The sequence below is a fragment of the Sus scrofa genome, chromosome 11, assembly GCF_000003025.6.
Source record: "Sus scrofa isolate TJ Tabasco breed Duroc chromosome 11, Sscrofa11.1, whole genome shotgun sequence".
Lineage (NCBI taxonomy): Eukaryota > Metazoa > Chordata > Mammalia > Artiodactyla > Suidae > Sus > Sus scrofa.
In genome coordinates, this window is record NC_010453.5 from 45,361,426 (window position 1) to 45,387,858 (window position 26,433).

The 26,433-nt window shown below is 41.3% G+C and overlaps 2 protein-coding genes across 2 annotated transcripts in view; both read left to right on the plus strand.

Moving 5' to 3' along the window:
- PIBF1 (progesterone immunomodulatory binding factor 1) overlaps positions 1-1,283 on the plus strand; it is a 286,663-nt gene extending 285,380 nt beyond the window's left edge. The window contains exon 18 of the mRNA XM_021065663.1: positions 1,263-1,283. Coding sequence (XP_020921322.1) covers positions 1,263-1,268 — 6 coding nt within the window. The 3' untranslated portion in view covers positions 1,269-1,283. The remainder of the gene's footprint in view (positions 1-1,262) is intronic.
- On the plus strand, positions 8,584-25,248 carry KLF5 (Kruppel-like factor 5 (intestinal)). Its single transcript, NM_001097489.1, is given in 4 exon segments — positions 8,584-8,844; positions 11,238-12,111; positions 13,138-13,197; positions 25,070-25,248. Coding segments are annotated over 4 exon segments (1,374 nt in total).

Below are 26,433 nucleotides of genomic sequence, written 5' to 3' on the forward strand. Positions count from 1 at the left end.
TGATTTGGAGGAATGGACACCTGAAAGTGGAATTTCAAAGTGTATGAATATTTTATTTACAGTTCACACTCAAATTTTGCTAATTACCTCAATAATGTGTACTGTGACAACTCCCTCCCATCCCCCATGGAGGTCAAGCCAGGATTCTTTATTCTTTTATTTATTTATTTTTTTTTAAGGGCTGCGCCCACCGCTTATGGAAATTCCCAGGCTAGGGGTAGAATTGGAGCTACAGCTACCGGCCTACACCACGGCCACAGCAACTCTGGATCTGAGCTGCATCTGTGACCTACTCCACAGCTCATGGCAACACCAGATCCCTAACCCACAGAGCGAGGCCAGGGATAGAACCCACATCCTCATGGATGCTAGTTGGATTCGGCTCCACTGAGCCCTTACGGGAACTTCTATTTATTCCTTTAAAACGAAACAATAGCTAAGTCTTTGTCTTTTGTGACTCTTTCATGATAGTTAGATTTTTGAAGCATGCAGCCAATGGTTTGTAGAAAGTTTCTCAGTTTGTCTGACTTTCCTCATGGTTAGATTTCAGGTTATACATTTTTATATACAATAAAATACAACAGAAAATAAAATGTGGCCTCCTTCTCAGTGTCTCACATCCCAAAAACCAAACCAAAACAAAACAAAAAACCACCGTATCAGTTTGCTCCATTAATGATGATGTGAATTACTGTCATCTGCTTAAGGTAGTGTCTGCTGAGTTTTTTCTGTTGGTAAGTTACCATTTTCCCCATTGTAATTAATACCTTATTTGTGGGGAAATACTTAGAGACTATGTGACATATTCTGTTCCTCATCAGAATTTCACCAAATGGGAGTTCCCATCGTGGCGCAGTGGTTAATGCATCCGACTAGAAACCATGAGGTTGCAGGTTCGATCCCTGGCCTTGCTCAGTGGGTTAAGGATCTGGTGTTGCTGTGAGCTGTGGTGTAGGTTGTAGATACGGCTCGGATCCCACATTGCTGTGGCTCTGGTGTAGGCCTGGTGGCTACAGCTCCGATTCGACCCCTAGCCTGGGAACCTTCATATGCCGAGGGAGCGGCCCAAGAAATGGCAAAAAGACCAAAAAAAAAAAAAAAAAAAAAAAAAGAATTTCAGCAAATGATTTTAGCTTCCATTAATTCTTGCTGAATTGATCAATACTACAACGGTTGTCAAATGGTGATTTTTCTAACTCTTCTTTCTTCTACAGTTTTAGACGACATTCTCTCAAATCTTTATTTTTAATTTCACCTTTTAGGATTAGAAGAACAGGAGCTCCTATCATGGCGCAGTGGGTTAAAGAATCCAACTGCAGTAGCACAAGTCACTGGAGGTGCAGGTTTGATCCCCAACCCAGCGAAGTGGGTTAAAGATCTGGTGGCCTAGGTCACAGGTATGGCTTGGATTTATGCGGCTATAAAATTAAAAAAAAAAAAAAAGAATAAACTGAATTCACCCAGCATCGATGGCCTCTTTGGTGTGAGTCACTGCTCGGAGACAACATGAGGGACACAAAGACAAGACTGACTGTGTCCTGAAGGGACACTTGATTTGGTGGAAGAGGTGGATTCAAGGCCAATGGTAAAAAAACGCTTTATTGGGCATGTAAAGCTAATGGGTAGGAGAGGAAACCCAGGGAGTGTAATTTTTATGGGGGCATATGGAGTGGCCTTGGGAGAGGCGAGGGGTTTTAGTTGGCTTGTGATTTCTGATGTATGTGGTCAAAGAAAGACATTACATTGGAGGCAACAGCAGTGTAGCATTTGGGAAGTGACAAATAATCCCTATGGTTAGAGCCTCAGGTTTCTGGGAGAAGAAGCAGAGGGTGTAGTGAGATTCTGGCTTGGAAAAACCAGCTGGAATTGGCTTGGAGTTCCATGTTGAAGAGTTTGGACTCCAGTTTTCTAAGAGAAGCAGTGGGACATGTTTGAGGAAGGGGAGTTAACCTGTCAGATGATGCTTAAGGACAGGGATTATATGTCACCCACCTGTATTTCCAAGGCCTCCAACAGTGCCCAGAACATTGGGGGTGTTCAGTAAATGTTTGCAGGTACCAATGACGGGCTGGATGATTTAGAATACGGAGTGGGGTGTGTGTGTGTGTGTGTGTGTGTGTGTGTTACTTGTGGCTTGAGATCATGATGCGAAGTTGGAAAAAGGGGAGGGAGCTGTTAACTCTGAAAGCAAGTCCCTTTTGAATTGTTTACAGAAAGTATTTTAAATATGAAGTTCCTAGACCACCACCACCATTCTCCCTGACTTTGATTTTCCATTCCAAGGATTACTTTTTAATAACTTTGGGTGCCAATAAGGAGAACAAATCTCTTAGAAAGAAGATAGTATGGACCATCCCATTAGAAACTTTTTTTTTTTTTTTTTTTTTTTTGCTTTTTAGGGCAGCACCTGAAGCATATGGAAGTTCCCAGGCTAGGGGTCTAATTGGAGCCACAGCTGCCGGCCTATACCACAGCAATGCCAGATCTGAGCCACGTCTTCGACCTACACCACAGCTCTCAGCAACACTGGATCCTTAACCCACTGAGCGAGGCCAGGGATTGAACCTGCAACCTCATGGTTCCTAGTCGGATTCATTTCCACTATGCCACGATGGGAACTCCCCATTGGAAACTATTTATTTCTGTATCTTTATAAGTATTTTAGAATTCAAAAAAAAAAACCAACAACACAAATAGCTCTTCGAAGTTGCATATAAACTGTAAGAGCCTACGCATTTTGCCAAAACACTGTAAATAACCTAGTTCTTTTAATAAAGGAAAACAAAGTAAGAAAGTAAAAGGAGATACCCAAAGCAACTTTGCGTATAAATCATTGTAGTAGTCTTGCTGATGTTATCCCTTAGGAAATGAATTCAAGCATGTTTATATTTACACGTAAAACATTCTCAGGTCGTCCCTTTCCGACTTGAAAACCTGTAATCTCTCTTCAGCTTGTTTATTCTGCAGTGAATCCTGAAAATATGCTGATTTGGTTAAAAAGGTTTACATATTTTCCCAGCAGAGTGTTGGCAAGTTGTGGCCACACTGGGTGGTTTCAGATGGAAAATCATTTGATTTTCACCTACAGTTCCAATAAACCTTAACTGTATAGAGGTAACGTTTATTTATATTTCATTTTTATTTTTATTTTTTGTCTTTTTGCCTTTTCTTGGGCCGATCCAGCAGCATATGGAGGTTCCCAGGCTAGGGGTCGAATCGGAGCTGTAGCCGCCGGCCTACGCCAGAGCCACAGCAACTTGGGATTCAAGCCGCGACTTCGACCTACATCACAGCTTACAGAAATGCCGGATCGTTAACCCACTGAGCGAGGCCAGGGATCGAACCCACAACCTCATGGTTCCTAGTTGGATTCATTAACCACTGTGCCACGATGGGAACTCCTATTTATATTTTTAAATTAAAAGTATTTATTCTGATTACAGATTAAATATATGGCAATAGTGGAAAATTCAGAAAATATTCCAAAGTATAAAGCAATGTAAAACTACCCATCATGTGACAATCCATTGAGAGCCACCAAAATACATGCATGTTTTGTGTATTCTTTTCATCTTTGGGTGTGTGTTAATAAAACTTTTTAACTATCTTGGGAGTTCAGTGGGTTAAGGACTCAGCATTATCACTGGTGTGGCTTTGGTCACTGCCCTGGCGTCGGTTCGATCCCTGGCTTGGGAACTTCTGCAGGCTGTGGTTGTGGCCACAAAAAAACAAAACAATAAAACCTTTTAAATCTTCTTTTACTTAATATAAGTAAAAGTATTTTTCCACGTGACTAAATATCCTTTAGTAATGTGATTTTTGGTAGCAGAACAGTAGCCGCTGTATGGATATGTAACTTCTATTGTGGGACACCTGAGTTCCAATGTGTATACAATCACTTCCTAGAGGGGGACATTAACTATTGTTTTAAAGGTTGTTTACATTTTTAGCCTTCTTCATACACATTGGCCAGCTGTCCTCTTCAAAAGTTATACAAGTTTACACGACCATCACCAGTGGATACAAGTAAAGGTGGGAAGAGCCAGCACTGGTCTTGGCACTGTCCTTACACACTTCCTTTACCAATTAACCTCCAAAAGGGTATTTCCTTGTGATCCGTGCACAGTGCACCTGACCATTCATTCACTGTGGTGCCCCACAGCCTAGTCCCATTAGGGCTTTTGTCATCACGTGAAAGGCAATTGGCTCAAAACGCTGCTCATTGTGATGCTGGTGATGTGGCCTCCTTAAAAGTTCTAGAAGACTGCTTGGTGTAACCACTTCAGTTCAGGGTTTTTCTCTTCACCTTTCCTAGCTTGTTTAGAGTCAGAATGCAAATACTGTATGGTTTAAGCTGCAGTATGCCTGGCCTGTAAACTTTATATTTATGTCATTTTGGTCTGCTTGTTATACTAACAAGGTGGAAAAAGCAATCCCCGTCCCCCCAAAAGGTAAAATACTGCTTTTTGTGTATTATTAGAGTTTTTAAAATAGGATAAATTATAGTACATTTAGGAATAAGTGCACATTGAGAATTTTATGAGCTATTTCAGGGAGAACCCATTTAAATCCAAACTTAAATATAGCATTTAATGTCTTAAGAACTGGGGTTGGAGATAGGAAAAAAATAGAATATTAAGTTTTTTTTGAAGACATCACTTTATACAAAAGGAATGAATGTCTTTTCTCATGTGTCTTAATTTTTTGAGTCAAAGTGGTTTGGATTTTGACTAATCTCTGAAGCTTCTATTCACTGTGTTCTTTTCTCAATGGGTTTTTTTTTTTTTTTTTTTTTCTTTTTATGTGTGGCTACGAGCAGTTGCCACTAAGAAAAAGAAAAAGATTACAAGTGTGAAATAGAGAACAAAATTGTCTTATGTTTCTGGTGATACAGATTCTATCACCCGGTGGACCATCCATAAATACTAAAAAGTCACTTTAAAATTAAATACCCTCACCCTAGAGAAGAGTATCCTTCCTTACAATTTTTTTTTTTTTTTTTTTTTTACTTAGCGTTGTGCTTTATCTGTGGCCCAATATCACTCAGAAATTTGACTCTGATTTTTCAGAAATGCAATATTCCTTGAATATTCTCCAAAATGAATAAAATGCTGTCAAACATATTTTAGATCCCTTAATTTCAAGCTCTCTCTGATGTTTTGGCCAAACAACGAATACAGATATTTCTGTTGCCGTGTCTTCCTGTGAACACTGCCCTAGTTGATAGCTTCATATTTTTCTCATCTCATCATTCAGAAGCTATTTACCCATTTTTTTTTTCCACTGCCTCCTTCAAATCCCTCCTCCCCCACCGTTGAATGCCTGTTCAGCCCCCACACATTCAGGCGTATTTATTCCCGTAAAGATAGTGACACTTATGGTTTATTCTAAGACTAAATCTGTGTTGCCCAGTGACTAAGGACCTAAGCATGCACACTGCTTCTATGCTTACCCTCCTACCTAACTTAACTACTCACATCTTTTCTCTTTCCCTCAGAATTCTCTGTTTTGGCACAGTTCAGTTAACACACCACTGCCAGGTCACTAATTGATTTTTGAAACCTGACATTTGTTTTTTGTTTTCTCCTGTCTTCCCTAATGGTACAGCACTACTAAGCAGGAAGGAATGCAAAGAACTAGAAAGTTCAAAGTAATTGAGGATCTGTCCATTCACACTGTCTGGCTTCATGCCAATGTAGAACCTGGAACATTTGAAAAATATCAAGTTTTAACCCTTTTTGCTAAGTTGATGAAGCAGCTCTGCAGCTGGAACATTTGTGTTCGCAGCAACAGCAAATAAGCTTGGTTGAACATGTTCTTTATATGTTCAAAACTGCATGGCAAATATCTCAGAAAAAGATTACTTTCCAATTTCCGAGCTATTGTACAGTGCTAAGCTAGTTATTTGCTGTGTGATTGCAGAGCTGGGCATTTGAGAGAAACCATTACTTGAAAGTGGCAACCCTATTTCATGAATCCTTATGTCAGAAATGAAATTTAAATCAATGCTACTGTATTTGAGCAAAAAAGACTATATTCAGCTTTTCTGTTGTAAATACGTTTCAAGCCCACCCATAGTTCATATCTATATTCATGAAGAAAAGTGGAACTATGAAAACAATTTAAAAATCTTTAATAAGAATATTTCATTAGAAATTTATCAAATACTTTTTTTTTTTTTTTGCATTGGAAAAGCTTTTGTAAATGAAAACATGCTAAAAAAATGGTGTGAAATATAGAAACATTTCCAGTAAAATAACTGGACTTTTACTGCAGTGAAAACTTAGGTTGAAACAACAGGGCACCGACCCTCTGGTTAAAAAAAAAAAACTAAACTAAACTAAAAACAAAGGAAAGGTTTAGATAGGCTTAAAAGCAAATTCGAACATGGATACCAAATTGTATTAAATCTAATTAGATTTAAATTGAAAGTTAAAAAGAACGCAAAAGTTCTATTGAGTTCTCTCTATTACACTGAGTTTTGATCATGTTATCATTATTAAATAAAGATCTTTCAGGGTTCAAATTTTTTAAAGTTATGTTAAATCCCCTATCAAGTCTATAATCTGTTTCTAAATTATTTATTTAATTGGGCTCAGTATTAGAGAAAATCAGGACAGCTTTTTGAAGGTGAAGGTGGAGCGTATGGGATTGTTTGCTGAGAAAAATAATCTACCAAAACCACCTTAAATAATACTTTGGTAACAAGAAAGTAGTCGTCAACCATTCTCTGAAAGCAGTCATCACAGCTATAAAAATGAATCATTAACAATAATGAAATGAAAAAGAGAAAAGATATATTTTACAGTATAATTTTACATTTCTAATAATTAATAATATCTTTAACACTTTATGGGTATATTAATTTTTTTAATCTACACACTGAAACAAGACCCGTATCTTTTCCTTCTCTGAACACTTTTCTAAGAACTCTTTTTTTTTTTAAAGCTGTTTTACTTTACTGCAAACTGATGTTGTATATGTAAAAATGTCTAATGGTTAGAGTGTGCTGTCAACATATATACATATGGAGTAGTATTCCAGGCATTTTTATTGCAGTTTACATTATGGCTTCCCAATAAGACAGATAAAAATCATGTACAAGGACATTAAGGATTAAGGAAAGTGGTTTCCTTATGATGGCTGGCAAATAGTCACCATAGTAAATGGACGATGATATATTTTGGCTATTGCTTTCCCACAAATTTGGAGCCCCCGTTTTCAGAGCTGCTGCGTGTCTAATGATTGTGGCTTCTTTGGTTGTTTTCCCGTAGGTGTAGCTGCCACGGTGTAAAGTAAATGTGCTACGTTTCTATTTTGTAAATATTAAACTCCATTTCTTGAACACACAGTGGTAGCAAAAATAAGTCAAAGATGTAATATCTATTTAAATACATTCCATCTAGTCGCTAGTGCTTAAATTAGATTGCATGCTCGGGCTAGAATCAACAGTGTAAATATTAAAAACTTCAAAAATTCGTATGGGCCCATCCCCCTTCTCTCCATGCACGTATACGAGGCTGAAAGGTGTGTGAGAACTTCTTCGCATTTAAATACTGTAGGAAAAAGCCAAGCTTTTATGCAAGGACTTTTAAAAATACTTGCCATTAAACCTTTTATTCAGGACATTCCAAATTAGCGTTGCTAAAGGGATAGATTCACTGCTGAAGATACATAGAAACAAGTGCTGATTTTAAATTTGTTTATCACACCGCCCCTAGTTTTGTGCTAAAGAAAAGAACATTTTGTATATTTAAAAATACACACTCAACAAATCTCTCCAAAACCTTAGCGCCCCCACCTAGCTGCCTTCTGGGTTTCAGCTAGTGAGTTTCAGGTCCTTGAACAACACCTAGGACGTGCAAAACTTTTTCTCCCTAATCCTGGCAGAGAACAGTCCGAAGAGATCTCCCTCCACGTCTCCACCCGAATTCCCTCTCTTCTCCAGATTCCACCCGCTTCCCTCCTTCCCTCCGCCCCCGGCTCCGCCAGCCCAATCTGTCAGAGAAGTTGTGTACAAACTGCGCGGCCGCTCTGCGCGCGAAGCTCGTGGCCCGGGAGGGGTGCGGTCCGCCCGGCGGAGGCGGGGCCCTGGCAAGCTTCTCCCTCCTCATAGGCTAACCGCTTCGGTCTGGCCGGCCCCGTGGCCTCGGGATTCGCCGGTGCGCTGCCAATCTTGCCCGAAGGCCCCGCCCCTCCGGAGTTGGGTAAAATAAGAGGCGGGCGTCCTGTCAGCAGTCGCGGGGCAGGTACGCGCGCTCGCAGCTTTCTCGCAGAGACCTGCAGTGGCAGGAGCGGGCTCCGGGGAGCGGGGGAGCGGGGGAGCGAGGGAGCGCGGTTGGGGCGGGGCAGGAGAAAGTGTCCGCCCGGAGGACGTCGGCGTTTACGCGTGGCCAGCGGAAGAGTTTGGCTTTTCGTGCGCGCCTTCGAAAATCTCGCCTGCTGTGGGCTGAGGGGTCCGCCCGGAGCCCTCTCTCCTCCGCCCGCCGCCCCGTGCCGAGCTCGCAGGCCCGAGCCAGCGTGGGCGACGTGGGAAGCTCGTTCGACCTGCGCCCAGCGCCCGGAGCCGCCCCTCGAGTGCCCATGGCTACGCGGGTGCTGACTATGAGCGCCCGCCTGGGACCCGTGCCCCAGCCGCCGGCCCCGCAGGACGAGCCCGTGTTCGCGCAGCTTAAGCCCGTGTTGGGCGCCGCGAACCCAGCCCGCGACGCGGCGCTCTTCCCCGGCGACGAGCTGAAGCACCCGCACCACCACCCGCAGGCACAGCCCGCGCCGCCGCAGCCGCCGCAGCCGGCGCCGCCGCCCGCCGCGGGCCCGCGGCTGCCCGCCGAGGAGCTGGTCCAGGTAGGAAGAGCCGCTCCCCTCCCTCCGCCTCCCTCCCGGAGTTCGGGCGTGTCCCGCCGCTGCGACGCGCGGGCGACAGGGGCCGCTCCAGGCTGGGGCGCGCGTCGGGGCGCACCGCGGGCCGGGGCTGGGGGGAGAGCCCCGCCCTGCCCTCCTGGTCTGGGCACTGGCGTTTCGCAGAGAGAAGGTGGGGGGACCTGAAGAGGGGCGTCCCAGAGCAATCTGCCCTGGCGGTTCTGTCCCGAAGAGCTTAAGGAGGGAACTGGGGCTCAGTTGCACCTTAGTTGTTTTTCTTCCATTTGGGGGATGAAACCTCATACCTCACGCCCGACTTGACTTCAATTCCTCGTGTCTCTTTAATCCCCCCTCCTGCCGCTGCCCTGGCCTTGGAGGCCCACCCCCTCTTCCCGCAGCGTCTCGGGTTCGGTGGGAACGCAAATAGGGGTGTTGGAGGGAGGCCCCTCCGGGTGCTAGTTTCCTATCCCTTGGTTCAGCCTGCTTTAGACGCGATCGTGGAGCTGCATTTGGTAAACGGGAGTTAGAAAAGCTAAGATGGTAGTAGAGCGCTTATTTTCCTTCAAAAGAAACACCAAAAAAAAAAAAAAAAAAAAAGAGAGAGAGAGAGAGGCCAGGGGGTGTTGTTTTTTTCATGTGCGCGTAAATTTCCTCCCGGAGCCGCGTTGAAAGCTGGCAGTTGGCTTTTACACTTGCCCGGCAGCCGAATTAGAGCAACCGCCTGTTTCTTTCGCCCACGCAGGGAGTCATATAGCCCAGAAAAAAACTTCCCGGGACTTTTAGCCTGTCCCAAGGAAAAAAAAAAATTGGAAGCATACCCACATGCAAACAGCTGGAAGAGCTAAAATCAGAAACCACTAACCACTACAGGAGCGAAGTGCACGAAAGGGTTTAGTTCGGTTTATTTCAGACGCTTCATTTAATAGCCCCTTGGTATACTGTGTTATTTGCTACCCATCTCCTACTCCGGGGGGTCTGAGAGTGTCGCGGTGTTGTGAAAGGGCAGTGGCATTTGTCAGAGATGTGACTCACAAGACAGGAGCGTTCATTTTTATTTTTAAATCGTGTCTATGCGGGACACCGGTCTCTGTTCACACCGAATGATACGGGGTCTGATATGAAAAGCCTTTGAAATCAAGTAGTAGCAAAAGAAATGACTATTATTCACAGGTTAAGATGCCGCGGTTAATGGTTCTATGAGTATCTAGTTGGGGTGCTTTTTTTCCTGCCGGAATTTCCTTTCAATGTTAAGAATTTTACAAGTTTGTTGTACTAGGAAAGAAGCTAGCTGCAAAACCCGAAAAGACTAGTTACAAGGTGGATTATGTCCAAAAAAGGACTGGCCTTTTGAAAACCATTTGGTTATTTGTCAGTTTTCTGCTTAGGAGACAGGAGAGGATCTGAGATGACTGAGCTTTTTACAGAGTGAGGGGGAATGTAGCATTGGCCCACTGAGGAGGACTCGATAAATGTTTTGCTGATGACTGTGCTGGCGATCCGCAGCCTCTCCCCACCCACTGGCCCCTTAGCACCACTCTACCAAGGGAATGGTTTTCCCCTAGGTAATTAAAGATCTGTTTCAGATAGGGATATGAATAGGAACATTTCATTATCATATTAACCAATTACAGAATCTGCTGATTAAAATCAACATTTAGATCAAATGGTGAACAGCAAAGTTGTTCTTTCAGTGGATACTTATGTTTTGCTCAGGACATTTGCTTTTAAGTTTCCATTGAAGTATAAACTGGAAAAGGCACTGAAATAGCCAAGGAATATGTTTCATATTAGATATTTCAACAATACCTATCCAAGCAAAAAGAAAAAAAAAAAAAAAACAACCCTTTTCAAATATTATGGTTACGGTTTGCTGAGCTTTTAAAGACAATTTTTTTAAACACTGAGTTTACCTATATGCCACAAACCAGAATCAAGGTGGTTTGACAACATTACTGTTGGCAAAATATACAACAATATTGTATTTCAGTTGTAAACTTTTATTAGAGTAGAGAGGCAGGGAATCCTGCTTGTATGTGAGTAATAGCAAAGTATACTTTATTATTGCGTCAGAAAGGAATATTTTTTCTTTTTGCTTCCCCTTTTTTTTTTTTTCCTGGATTTGTCTCTTTCACTTTGTGTCTAGGGTTGCTTAGGAGCGATTTTACCAAATACTTGCTATACAAAGTTTCATAAGGTTTTCGGTGAACTGTTTTATTCCACGGTCGACAGATAAGCCTGATGCGTTTCGAAGCAACACTTAGAAGTCTGCCCTAGGACTTTTCACAGGGGTTGTTGGGGAAATTTTAATAAGCACTCTTCGGCCTTCCCGAGATGATGAATTGGGTGGATTATACACGTTTGTATCTCTTCTTTTTTAGACGCGATGTGAAATGGAGAAGTATCTGACACCCCAGCTTCCGCCAGTTTCCATAATTCCAGAGCATAAGAAGTATAGACGAGACAGTGCCTCAGTCGTAGACCAGTTCTTCACTGACAGTGAAGGGTTACCTTACAGTATCAACATGAACGTCTTCCTCCCTGACATCACTCACCTGAGAACTGGCCTCTACAAATCCCAGAGACCGTGCGTAACCCACATCAAGACCGAACCTGTTACCATTTTCAGCCACCAGAGTGAAACGACGGCCCCTCCTCCGGCCCCGACCCAGGCCCTCCCCGAGTTCACCAGTATATTCAGCTCCCACCAGACCGCAGCTCCAGAGGTGATCAACATTTTCATCAAACAAGATCTTCCTTCTCCAGACCTTCATCTTTCTGTCCCTCCCCAGCAGGGCCACCTGTACCAGCTGCTGAACACACCGGATCTAGATATGCCCAGTTCTACCAACCAGACAGCAGTGATGGACACTCTCAATGTTTCTATGTCAGCTGCCATGGCGGGCCTTAACACCCACACCGCCGCCGTCCCGCAGACTGCGATGAAGCAATTCCAGAGCATGCCCCCTTGCACATACACCATGCCAAGTCAGTTTCTTCCCCAGCAGGCTACTTACTTCCCCCCGTCACCACCAAGCTCGGAGCCGGGAAGTCCAGATAGACAAGCAGAGATGCTCCAGAATCTAACCCCACCTCCATCCTATGCTGCTACGATTGCTTCTAAACTGGCGATTCATAATCCAAATTTGCCCGCCACCCTGCCAGTTAATTCCCAAAACATCCAGCCTGTCAGATACAATAGGAGGAGTAACCCCGATCTGGAGAAACGACGCATCCACTACTGCGATTACCCGGGTATGTGGCCTTAACCTGGTTGAAGCATCAGTACCTGGGTTCAGGGTTTGTGTCTGTGTGCCGTTTTCAGCCTCAGATTCCAAATTGACATGGGAGAATAGTGCTTGACAATTAAAAAAAAAAAAAAAAATTACCTATTCTGTTCTTGTCGCATCCCGTTCTGTGCCTTACCTGAACATGTAACCATTTAGTTACCAATAGCTTATCGCATGTATTAAGAAGGCTGGACTATTCTGGGGGGGAGAAAAAGATTACTCTGGACTTTTTCTCCTTTAATATTAAATACATTAGAGTTTTGCTGCATTTACTTTTGTTGACCAGAGCAGTCTAAATTGGATTTTTTAAAATTCTAAATTAGGTGCCCTGAAAAGGAATTATGTTAAGTGAGGTAGGGGAAAATCTCACGAAGAGTAGGCTGCTGCGAGACTGTCTACAGAGTGGATTTCCAGGGTAGTTCTGATAGCATACAGCGTATGCTCATTCTTGAATGAGATACGTGGCCCAAAATATAAATTGACGACAGTAATGAATAGATCTACAAGTTGCTGGCATAAGCTAGTTTATGATTAATACAGGGTATAATTTATTGACTGCAGTACATGATATGGCATGACATACTCAATGAAAAAAAAAACCCAAGAAATGTGGGAGTACAGAAAATTGCAGTCGTCTTGGATAATGGTTTAACGTTGTCAGCTCTAGAGCCACTGAAACTTTTTAAATCATGAAGCATGTGTTACTAGTATAAAGCACCTACTGGTAGAAACACCAATTTCCCATTTGTGGCTTGGCTTGATTGTCTGTGATCTTTGCGCTAAAGTGGTACATAAAGCACATCACTTTATACCTTTAATAAAGTAATAGGGGAGTACTCTTTAAAACATCTCTTAAAACTGAAGCTTCAAATATCTGATCTTGCATGAGAGATTTCTTCTTTCACGCCAGATTTTAAACACTGAATCATCAAAATGTGAAGATCTCAAAAGGATCTCCAGAATGACACGCTCTTCTTCTCCTTTATTTTAGGCTGCACCAAAGTTTATACAAAGTCTTCTCATTTAAAAGCTCACCTGAGGACTCATACTGGTATGTAATTTTCTTGTTAATTCTGTGAGTTGTGTAAATAGCATAAGTGGTATTCAGCCTTTTAAAAGCCAACACATGTTTGATCTCTTCTTTCTTCTGTCAACTCTTATTTTTTAATGGCCTACCTTTGCAGCACTGGCTTGGCTCAAAATTCAGTTCACTGAAAAAGTCTGGTTCCAGGAAGGCTGATGTTCCCTCACTGAGGCCTGGCCCTGTCACCTCACACAGAATTAATTGCCCAAAAACATAAACACCGATGTTTACTAATGGATTTTAAAACTTTAATGGCACTGCTATTCCTATCTTGAAGGGAAAAAATGGAACTCATTTTCTCCCTCCGTAACAAATCTGTCAGCTTCTGTGAAGCTATATCAAACCCTGAAACCCTTTTCCATTTTGCATGTAAAGCATAACTGCTTAAAACATTATCTTTAGTTTTACCTTCTGCCTAAAATATCTGTGCTTAGCATGTTTTCCGTGCTTGGTGAGAGGTAGGGAGGAAATTGCAGAGTATTAAGATCAGGCAAAGCCAGGGTCGCGGGTCCCATCCCAGCCCATGTTTTATGCATTCGAGAGACTTTATCCTTATTCTGGCTTGTATCTCATCCGTGTTTAAAATGTTTAGCCCCTATAATTTTATAAATACTTACCTCATCACATCCATACAATCATTTAAAATGCTTTTTAATTTTAGAACTTTATTTCAGAACTCGTTTTAGGATGGAAAGGAAATGCTGTAAAAAAGCCATAAATACCCAGAGTATTTTCCAATATATAGGTGGTTACTGTTTGTGATTTTCTTAAAAGGGTAGCCCAAAGGAAAGAACCTATACGAAATGATTGTGTTGTGTTTTTTTTTTTTTTTCCCCTCTCTGCAAATGCAGCCTTAACCTAAAGTTCAAAGAATAAGTTTGCTAATAAAAGCAATGACCTAGCAAAATGTTTTATTCCATCATTGCTATGGAAACCAAAGTATTCAACAGTTCCTTTGAATGGGTTGTTGGATTAGTGTGAGGACTTGAATCTCCTCAGGCTAGATGTTACTATGGAAATTGAGTTTTGATAAATGAAGTAGTTATCTCTAACTGCTGCATTAAAAAGTAAAAGCCTTTGAACAAAGGTCAGTGCTGAGATAGAGCTCTGGGTGGGGGGAGTGAGGTTGCAGACATTTTGTGTGCATGTTAGGAGGTATTGCTTGATAACTGGGCGATAAATGCTACTTACTAAAATCCAAATAGTGTCAGGCGACAACCAGGTAGATTCCAGGGCTCTCTGAAAAAATTGCTTTTAAAAAAAAAAAGACATCTCATGTATTTATCAGTGAAACAAATAGGTTGTTTTGGGCCCAAGTTTTTCAGGTACAGACAAATTGACTCTTTGAAAGGAAAGGTCCTACCTCGCTCAGGAGCCCCAAATCAAAGTTATTATTTATAGTTATATAAATTAAACAAACACCTGTTAAGCATATAAAACACAATCCGAAGTTTCCAAAATACAAATGACAAGGCCATGGAAACATTCCATACTAAACTATCCTTTTATAGAATATATGTTATATTAAAAGAAAGGAAATGTGGGGGAAAAAAATTTTTTTTAACCTGAATTTTGATTAAGGGGAAGAGGAAGTAACTTCAAAACGTTCCAAATCTTGTTTTTTCTTCTTTGTCCGTCCTTGAAATGAGCGATAGGAAGAAGGGAACACGTTTCTCCTGGGGTTAAAGTCTCCTAATAAAAGAGGAGTGTGATTCCATGTAACGATGTAATCAACTGTTTATGGCCGAGATGCAGTCAGCGTATCTAAATGGCCTTGCAACCCCTGTCAGGGTTTAGTCCTTATACCAGGGATTCTGGAACTTGACCTGCTAGCTGAGAAATTTAATAGTAGGTTGTCTTAACAATGTACCAATAAAAATTAAAAGCAAAACAAAGCCACAGAAAGCACCCCTCACTAAAAAAGACGACAGAGGCCGAGTTTGGGTCCCAGGCATTGACTTTTTCAAGTCAATGTGTGGCCATCGGCATCTAATGAGCGAGACCCTGTAATCCAGTTTAATAAAGTTTTGTTTGATAGGCTTTCAGATGCCTTGGGGAGGGCCTGTGGCAGACCTGTTCATCTGGCTAAACCCGTTCTTGGGTAATCATAGAGCATTGAGGTTGTTTTCTCCTCATTTCTAGTTTCTAGACAATGCCTTTTAAAATCACCTGGGCGCTCTCCTTGCATCCTCCCCACCCTGCCTGTTGTTTTTTAATGAATGTAGCTGAATCCAGCACAGTCTTGTTTTCTTCTTCCTTTAAAGGCCCAGGTATTTCTAAATAACTTCTCTCCTGTCATAGCTTTTTTGTTTTCTTTCTGTCTGGGTCCCTCCTCACCTCCACCTCTGACCATTTGTGTTTTTTTCAATTTGTAATTTTTTTTGGGGGGGATCTTTTGTCCTTTTAGGGCCGCACCCATTGCATATGGAGGTTTCCAGGCTTGGGGTCTAATCGGAGCTGTTGCCATCAGCCTAGGCCAGAGCCACAGCAACTCGAGATCCGAGCTGTGTCTGCGACCTACACCACAGTTCGCGGCAGCGCCAGATCCTTAACCCACTGAGCAAGGCCAGGGATCGAACCTGCAACCTCATGGTTCCTAGTCAGATTCAGTTCCACTGCGCCAGGGCGAGAACTCCACCTCTGACCATTTGTAATGGGACTTTGAAAACAGTTAATATGGAAATATCGATCCTCTATTTGATGTAAAGAATCACTTTTTAAATGGATTGCCATTTTGCAGGCAGTGTGAAGCACCCTAGGATTTCTTGGGAATATAATTGTAATTGCTTTAAAATGTCAAGTTACCTTATGTTTTAAAAACGATTTAAGCAATTAAAACAACCTACGCCTGAGTTCTATTTAATTGCTTATTCTGGATTTTTAGATTGTAAATGCTTCTTGACTTGAAAATTGAACATAAGAAAATAGTCCTTCTAAAACAAGACCTTTTTTAAAAAATTGGGGATGAAAGAGTAGAAAATAGCAGTTCCTTAAACCAGGAGTCTTATAGCATTCAAGTTTTTATAAGTTTGTACCCTTTGACTTCTTTATTCAGAAAGAATATACAAATATTACAAAGTTCTGTCTTTGGATGGTTAGACAAAAATGCCTGAAATAGACATTGCCTCTATTCTGGAAAAAAAAAAATTGCATTTCACTAAAAACATGCTGTGTCTTTATATGCATTTGATAACATACCAAGAGGTCTACAGAGTTACCTTTATATATGTGTGTGGGGGGTTGTTTGTGTGTGTTGTGGTATGTATATAGACGTCATGCCTCTGGTGAGAAATAATTATGACTGTTTCCAGGCAGAGTGTGTATTTCCAAATGAAAATATTTGTACTTTTAATAACATTTAAATACAAACCTTCTATGAACATTCTACTGAACTTTGTGTAAGCCTCATGATGCATGTAGGGGGCTTTATCCTTTGCTATACCATCATTTAGAAGTTGCTCCCAACTACCTTTATAAAAAAAGAGATTCACATATCATTTTGGCCTTATAAATGAAGACGACGAGTAGAATATTCTGCTGCAGCCAGTAGTGTAGTTGTTCTGCTCATACCTCTTATTGTGTTTTAATTTTGTAGTGACTTTTTTTTTTTTTTTTTGGTAATGATTTTTAAAACTTCTGAGCACAGGCTTGCGGGCCAAAAATAGGAAAAAAATTAAGACTCTCTACAAGGAAAAATTTGCAAGAAATTAAAAAAAAAAAATCTTATCAACCCAATACTGGTTTCTTGGTATACCTGAGTACCAGAAGTTGAAATACAGCTTTTATTTTACACTGGGTGTGGAAATTTCTTTGAAAATTGTATTTACACTTTAGTAAAAAAGTTCTTTCTTTCTTTCCAAAGAAAGAGTTCTGAAAAAGTAAATAGTGAACTCAGTACCAATGTCTGAAATCTGAGTAGTTTTGGTCATGTGTGCGGCCGTGCCTTTAACCCCTAGAGTACAGGCTAAAGCAGTTGGGAAAATAGGGTACGGTAAGATTTTAGGGTCATTCTCAGCTTTCTGGAGCAGGGCAGAAAATGAGCGGTTGGACAGAGTCTAAGCAGCACACACACTTGGCTCCAGGATCCCTTAGACCCAGACTCTGTGCCCAGGGCTGTTAACGTGTGTACCAAGTGATCCCAGAACGGCTTGCCATGGGTTGACAGCAAAGGACAATTAAAACACCCCTGCAGGAGTTCCCGTCGCGGCACAGCAGTTAACGAATCTGACTAGGAACCATGAGGTTGTGGGTTCGATCCTTGGCCGTGCTCAGTGGGTTAAGGATCTGGCATTGCCGTGAGCTGTGGTGTAGGTCGCAGACGTGGCTCGGATCCTGAGTTGCTGTGGCTCTGGCGTAGGCTTATTACTCTATGCACTTGAAAATACATCATCTCTGCTAGAGATTTACTGTTAAGTATTGATTTTTAGTTTCGGTTTAGGTCCTAAGAAGTCTTGAGATAATAAATTCTTGTCTAGTTCTTTGCTCTTCACTTACTGTCCATTAAATATATTAGGTATAGGTTTTTAATTTTACCATACTGACCATGTTGATAATAAAATTACTTTCATTTGTACCACTTCCCCACAGAAATTAAACATTCAAAATGTTCTGAGTTGGAGTTCCTGTCATGGCACAGCAAAAACGAATCCAACTAGGAACCGTGAGGTTGCAGGTTCGGTCCCTGGCCTAGCTCAGTGGGTTAAGGATCCCGAGTTGCTGTGGCTGTGGTGTAGGCCGGCAGCTGTAGCTCTGATGAGACCCCTAGCCTGGTAACCTCCATATGCTGCGGGTGCGGCCCTAAGAAAAAAAAAAAATAGTTCCGAGTTACTCTTTTTTGGGGAGGGACCTGTAGGAAGTGGTAACTATGGGGAGGACTCCATTTCCTTGGAAAACTATTTAGAACTTACGTCAGCATAAGCTTTTATATATACATGGCCTTAATGGAGATTATGCAGTTTGGATGTAGAGATCGATATTGCTTAAATGTGTAACCTGTGTTATTGGTGGAGGTGAAAAGGTTTCACAGGATGAAGTTATTTGGTACTTAGTGATTTTTTTCTTTTGAGTCTATATTTGAAAACCATGTAGGAAAAAGTATCACATTATGCCTGTGTTATATGTTGCTAAACATTCTTTCACGTTCTTTTCATTTGCAGCTTTGAAACTTACCTGTATTGAAAATTTCAAGTTAACCTAAAAAAAAAAAAATAGTAACTTAAAAAAAAGTTTCTCTGGTTCAGACCCCTGAAAAGGTATTTATGAGCATAAGGCTTAGAAACAGTTGCTTTTTAATGACTCACTGAGAAGATTAAACTTTGCTTCTGGGACTTGTTCTTTCATCTGAAAAACATTTACATAGGAAATTGATTAAACGTTGTGAGATGATAAAGGGTAAGAAGTGTAGCTTGACTAATCAAACATTTTTGACTGATCTTGTGGAAAATCCAAAGAGAATCTCTTCCTCTCTTTTGTTTTTATAAATCAGTGGGAGAACCTAGTTCATATAAGTAGATTAAATAGAATTGCTGAGATAGAAACATTTAGCTGTGAAAGTAGAATGTAATGTTTTTTAAAAGTTGTGATGTAATCACCGAAGGTTTTTACTTCGGCAGGTTTTTTTAGGGCCGGAACCTCAGCATATGGAAATTCTCTGGCTAGGGGTCGAATCGGATTTGCAGCTGCCAGCCCACACCATAGCCACAGCAACGCCAGATCTGAGCCACATCTGCGACCTACACCACAGCTCACAGCAGCGCTGGATCCTTGAACCCACCAAGAGGGATCGTTACTGCTGATCCAGGAACAGGAACTCCTGGCACATATTTTTAGTTCTATAGTATGTAGTAGCTGTTTACTTGATGGCCTACATCTTTTCAGGGGAAAGATTAGAAAGAACATAATGTCTTACTTTGGTAAAAGGATCTCTGTAGCAGCGTTCCTATTCTGTCAGCCTGCATTTATATTCAAGAGATCTCAGCCTACTCTGATTAAGGAGGAGTTGCTGTTTTAGAAGTCTCCTGTAGGTAACTTTCATGAGAAACATCTGGGCAGAAGAATACACTGTTGACCTTAAATACAAAGCTTGAAGAGTTAAGAGGAATCTCCTGGTGAAAATAACCATGATAAGGGCAAATTAAAGGAAAGGCTGTCCAGCACTCCTTCAGTGTTAGAAAAATGAAAAGGTAGAATTTTTCTATTTTGGTTAAAAAAAGAAAAGGTAAAATATTTCACTCTACTTTTTAAAAAACTCACTTTGGGCTCTTCTTACAAGAAAGTGAATGTTGCCTTTTCGTCAGGAGACTCAGGAATTGGGATTTCATTAACATCAGTTATGATAGAGGATGTTTCCCCTTGGTTTTGTCCAGAACCCTTAGGAGAAGTAGCAGAGGAGCTTAGGAGCCTGGAGGTTGGAGCTGCTGGGGTAGAGATGGTGGCCCTTGACAGTGACAGTGGCCCTTGACAGATGCCCACACCTGTTCCCCTTTAGATTCAGCAAATCACTGCTCTCCCGCCCTGGAAGTTCCCTGGTTGCCTTTGGCCGGCACTGGGGGCTCTAGAACTCCTGGGTTTTCATCACATCCAGTTCAATTCTGAAAAAGAACTCATTGACATAGAGTTTATTTATCCTTGTGCAACTTCAGGATGGATAGGAAACTGATTCTGAGCATGTCCTTCTGAAGAGGCCAAAAGCATGGTTCTCACCTAAGCGAACATTTAGTCAGATTTGGCTCAGTGGTCCTCGGCCAAACAGAATCAGCTAAGGCCCTGCTATAGGCGGGGCCATGGAAGAAGAGAGACAATATGGTAGACTCCTCACCGACTCTTACCTCTTTTCCCTCCTTTTCATTACTTGGGCCAAACGTGATTGTTATCGAGGTGCAGTAGTGTGGCAGTACAGCTGAAATAAAAGACGGTCCCTTGTCTTTGAGGAATTTTCAAAGCTAGTTAAGGAGGCAAAATACAGCGATTTGGAGCAATATCTGTGCAAGTGCAAATCGTTTTAAAACAAATTTGGGTGATGATGGGGATACAAAGAAGGGGAATGATCTCTTGGGCTGTTCAGAGGTTTTCTGGAAGGAATCAGGGGAGTCAGATTTTAAAGAAAGGGATAAACACAAATGAGCCAATAGGGAGAAAGAAAGGCATTTCTTAATATATCCTTTGAATTACTTTCCTTAAAGTGGGTGCATTGTTGACAGGGATAGGGTATCTCATAAACATTAGATGCATATGCAAATACTAATAATACACACCTTTGAAGTGAACTGCCTACCCTTCTGTTGCCAAGTATGAGAGATGTGTTACAATGACCTTTAATAAAAGGATTTTCTAATGGAAAATTACTGGCATACATGTATAAAAATATAATGAGCCCGAATCATCCTACCCTACATGTTTTTTAAGATAGCTAATATTTCCCCACAAATTTCTTTAATCTTGGGATTAATGCTTCCCTTGTTTTTCCCTTTTACTAGAGTATATACTGCTTCCAGCTCTAAATTCTATAAGTCTCTATGGACGAGAAAAGAGCTAATTATTATTGAATTGCATGAAAATATTCTCCTCCTCAAATAAGCTAATTTTTAGCCTGAAGGCCTCAGAAATTCTAGGAATTAAAATTAAGTGCTGACTATTGAAATAACTTATTCCAGTTTAACAGTTTGCATTGTTTTGGTTGTCACAATAGAATATGGATTTTAAGCTCTTTGAGGCCAGAGACCAAGTCTTATTTGTTGTGTTTGCAAGTCACTTAGGACAGGTTATGTTCATTTACTGCAAGTTACATGCCACTAAACATTGACTTTAAATTCTGATGGTTTTTGGCTTCTGTCAGATGTAATTGATTGGATTTCAACCATCAGGAAGGAAACCAGATGTGCAAAGATGCTGTACTAAACTTTTAAAAAGTTACCTAAATTAACTATTTTAAGACAAATATTTCCACATAAGCTATTTGTCTTTTGTTAGAAGACTACATGTAGAGCCTTGTAGGGAAAGGCCTTGACTTCAGCAGAGGAGAGAAACTTTTTTTCTCATTCCATTGTGGTAAATCCAAAAGTCATTTTATATCTATTCATCAGAGGAAAGAAAAGCTTTTAGTTCATCACCGAAGCCTTCAAATACTTGGAATTCCCTTGTGGCCCAGTGGAAATGAATCCGACTAGTATCCATGTGGATGCAGGTTTGATGCCTGTCCTCACTCAGTGGGTTAAGGATCCAGTGTTGCCATGAGCTGTGGCGTAGGTCACAGATGCAGCTTGGATCCTGCATTGCTGCAGCTCCAGTGCAACCCCTAACCTGGGAACTTGTATATGCTGAGGGCGCAGCCCTAAAAAGCAAAAAGGGGTGGGGGGAGGAGCAAAAATTAAAAAGACTGCAAATACTTGGCAAACATTCTGCTAGCCCCATTGACGTTCATTTCACCTAGGGTGAAAGAGCAGCAAAATTAGGTGATAGCTGGGGATGATTAGTTCCAGCCTAGAATAGCTCTTGGGACCCCCAACAGGTCCTGAAAAGCAGGTCTCCACGGAGGGCAGGCTTGGTTGGCCAGGGTGTGTCCTCTACTAAGGACAGTCTGTTGCTTAAGGCCGGCTCTGAGCCCATTTAAGGTAGTCCTTATTTGACCTTCATAGGTGGCTTTAGAATCTTTACCTAAACTTGAGCAGTATCTGTGTGTTCCTTAAATCATCCCTCTAGAGCGCACGGGCCTTTGCTAAGGGAGGATGTGAGGGGGACCTTAAGGAAAAGGGACAAGCGAGGATTCTCAGCGCTTCTAACTCCCTGGAGTTACCCGGAGGGTAAATGAAATAACGCTCTGGCCTGTGTGCTCAGGCTCTGTTTTGGCCTGCTCCCTCCTGCGCCTGGGAGTGTTTCTGCTTAACATTTTAGTAAGCTAGACTACTTGACTTCATCAGTGTGGACAATAGGTGTGTTGAACTTAACATTTTTAAAAAAGAGGAGAGATTCCTCCTAAGATGGTCCTAGTGATCTTAAAATAGGGTGAGAAAGTACATACTTTGAGTTAAAGCTGAAGCTTTGTTTTGCATGCTGTACGAATCTGTCACTTTTTTTTCCTTTTTGCCTTTGGAAAGTTTCACATTAGCAGCATGAGAACTTAAAAATACAGTTGATGTTGAAAAAGCTTAACTAAATATTTTAAATTGGTGGTATTGGAAAGAGATTCTGTAAAAATCCAATTAAACTTTTGAACGCTCTATCCTGTTGAAATAACTTAAAGGAAGTCAGTTTGGTTTCCCAGAAGTACTATGCATAGTGTTTCTGGCTAAGGAAGAAAGGCCTGAATCTGCTACTTGGCTAGAAATTGGGTACCAACTTCCTCTACAATGTTTTACTTGAGGGGTGTTGACACTTGAACAAATCCCATAGAAACTGCCCCAAGTGGGGAATAGTTGTCCTTGCTTTTATGGTAAAGCCCTGAGCCCATAACTAACATCCAGACACTGGTAGTATTCTTGGCTCTAGAATCTATAGATGCACATAAATTGAGCAAAACCCCAAATGTTTTCAGAACTTGAATGGCTACCGTTTTTCAACTAATCAGTCAACTCAACTTTAAAAAATATTGATGCAGTTTATTGCTTCATAGCCAATAAAAATCGTGAACAAAAAGAGTCTAGTGTCCCTTGTTTCTTAAATAAACTCTGCAAATGCAGATCTGTTGCTGCTATTTAATTATTCAAGTCAAAAGACTAGAATGACTTCTTTTAAAATTGGGGCACTTCAGGAATTTTTTCCCCTAGCCTCAGACATCAAAAATAACTTTCTCCTTCCATTAAATGACAGTGAGGTATTTAACCAATACGTTTGTTTTGTGATTTATTTTTCATGAGGAACAAAAACAAGCACTTGGGTGCAAGAAGTTCATTTTTTTCAGTGGGATTGATATGGACAAGAGTGATTGCTACATTTACTCCCAGTATTAAAACATTTCTATGTATAAAACAGATTGTGAATGTGAGTTGATGTATGTTTAAAAGGTTTAAGTCTCTTAGCCTCTTAGAATTTACTATGAGGAAAAACAAAATGGGGTGTGCCTTATTTAAGTAGAGTGATAGGAACCAAAAAGGGAATTAAAAACAAAAAAAATACTTGTGTCTTGGTTCCGAGCCAGAGGAGAGAGAGGAAAGGTAGCTGGGAGATGCATAGCCCGGGAACTGAAAGACATCTGGGACGTCACTGGAACAAAATTCAAAGGGCTCTTCTGCCCTTTCCTCCTTTGTCCTTCTGGGATTTTGTTTAGGAGGCAGAGTGGTTATTAGGACAGCAAGATATATTAACCACGAGCTGTAGAAATCTCAGTTGACGGTGAACAATGTCTTTTAAAATTTGGACTCAGCTGAGTAACCTTACGACTTCCTGAATTTGATCTACTGCTAAATCAGGCAGAAAGGTAGTTGAATTTCACTGTGGTACGAAGTCGCCAGTGTTCAAAGCAAATCTGAGGCTCTTCCCTTGCAGAAGAACCTTTTTTTTTTTAAAAAAGGAATTTAGGAGTCTGGCTATTCATTTTTAAAATGGTATCCATTTAAAACTCAGCAGCCAGCCAACAGTACTTTAACATGCAAATTTATCTCAAACTCTCATCTTAAAGAAATGCAAAGAATTATAACAAAGTAAAGCTTAACTATAGGAACTACTAGTCAATGCTCAGTGAAAGATTCTTAGGTTTGGGAATTTATTTTGAGGGATACATGAACACAGGCTCTTACTCAAATAGCATTAATTCCAAAACTGGGCATTATAATAGACCGCATCATAATTATTACATATTTTTTCCCGAAGGGAACATTAGTTTTATTTGTATATCAAAGGTATACAATGATTTGGGACAGTTGCACAAAGCTGGAAGGTGGTTTGGAGTGTGGAGCAGCAAAGGCCTCTGGGGGTTTCTTTAGGCGCCACTGAGGGCAGGCCATATTGAGTAGTTTTGAAAGATTAGCATCCAGCAAAACTTGAGACAAAAGCAAGAATACTATAAATGCAAGGGTGAGGGGGGTGCCTGGGGTGGTGGCTCAGATATCAGTTTACTGTTTAAGTGAGGAGAGCTGTGAAAGAACAGGAAGATGGAATGATTAGAGGCTTTTAAAATACATAGTACACACATAAAGCTCTGTAAGATCTGACATTTTTTGTTTTGGTGACTGTTGTAATCCTAAGCATTCAGGACTGTGCCTGGCATCTAACATACATTTGAATAGATTTGCCTCTGGCTGAAAAATAGGTGTGATATACGATGTGTGCTGGAGTGATAGTCCATTTTGGAAGGTCATTTGATCAGGCTACCTGGCTTCTGTGCTGGACATTTCAGAGCAGCTAATTGAGAAACTTTTAGGATCCCGTTACTGAAGCCAAGGATGACAGTTGTGGTCCATTACATTCATAGTATCGGTGATGTGAGCGGCTCCCTCTTGCAGTCTTGGAGCCATTAGCCCTGCCCCAATGGAACTGGGGTTTGTTGGTGTAGAAATTGTATTGGCACAGCAGTGATCAAGCCACCCAAGCTCATCTTAGACATTTCATGGATTTATAACTGTAGGAGCAGCAGACCATCAACATAAGAGCACTGATTGATTCATCCTGCACATTTCAAGTTTCCATTTGCCCATTCTTCAAGGTGCACAACACTTTGGGCTTAATGTAATTAAGTATATCCTGTGGAACAGGGACTCTCTGCACCGAGTATTCAGTTCCTCCTGGAATCCACACACTCGCCTCCTTGGAGCATGCGTTTGACAAAAAGCCCCTTGGCAGGCAGGACTACCTGTGTCTGTCTTACGAGCTGCCCCCCTCACCACCTCCTCTTGTTCCCTTGACACAGGCGAGAAGCCCTACAAGTGCACCTGGGAAGGCTGCGACTGGAGGTTCGCGCGCTCGGACGAGCTGACCCGCCACTACCGCAAGCACACGGGAGCCAAGCCCTTCCAGTGCGGCGTGTGCAACCGCAGCTTCTCCCGCTCTGATCACCTCGCCCTGCACATGAAGAGGCACCAGAACTGAGCCGCCTCGCAGCGCTGCGCCCATGTATCGCCCGCCGCCGCCGCCGTGCAGCTCACTTGGCAAAATCCTAAACGACAAACTTAACTCTATATATAAAAAAAGAAAACGACAACAAAAAACTGGAAATGTATATTTTGTATATTTGAGACAACAGGGAATACATTGTATTGATACCAAAGTGTTTGGTCCTTTTCAGAATCTGGAATGCTCGCTGTAACCAACCCGCTTTTACCCAAGCAGATCCCATCATCTCAGACAGGCAGCCCCATCTCAAGCGTGGGCAGGGGGTGCAGGGTGTGTGGGCAAAGTTCTTCCCCCAAACACCACCACTTAATGTGACAGTGTTTAGTAACTAAGTCAGTTGGGAGACATAGGAAGCCTGGATTGTGTGTCAAGATTTTCCTTGACATAAGAGGAGTTTTTTCAATAGTAGTTAATTCTTTAGAGGTGCACAGCATACCTGGCAATTCACAAATAGCCATTGAACAAATGTGTTGTTGGTTTTTTTTTTGTTTTTTTTTTTAAATATGAGTTGCCTATATTTGCTATTCAAAATTTTGTAAATACGCAAATCAGCTTTATAGGTTTATTACACGTTTTCTAAGAGTCTTTGGGAAAAAAAATCATAATTCTTTTGAAAATAACCATGAGTACATTTACAGTTAGAATTTGTGGTGAGATACAGCTTAAAACCTTACCAAATTCATTTCTCTAGGGTGAAGAGAGAATAATCATTCAAATGGACTTCAGAAACCGATTTCATGCACTGATTGAAATGGGATTGTTTATTTTAAATATGACCGACATTTTGTATGAATTGTGAACTCAAGAGCTTAAAGATAGTTACACCACACAAAAGTGAAACCTTATAGTAAGCTAAAGAGTGTCATTTTTAAAAAGAAGGACTTAGGTAGTTTTCACATACATGGCAATGTTGAATTTATGATGCAGTTTTCAGACACGGAAACGCTGAATTTATGATGCAGTTTTCTTGTGCAGTACCGTTGGTTAGATGCCAATTTATGTGGACTTTGCATGTAATATACAGTGAGACACAGTAATTTTACCTAAATTACAGTGCAGTTTAGTTAATCTCTTGTTAATACTGACTCAGTGTCTGCCTTTAATTATAAATGACATGTTGAAAACTTAAGGAAGCAAGTGCTACATATATGCAATATAAAA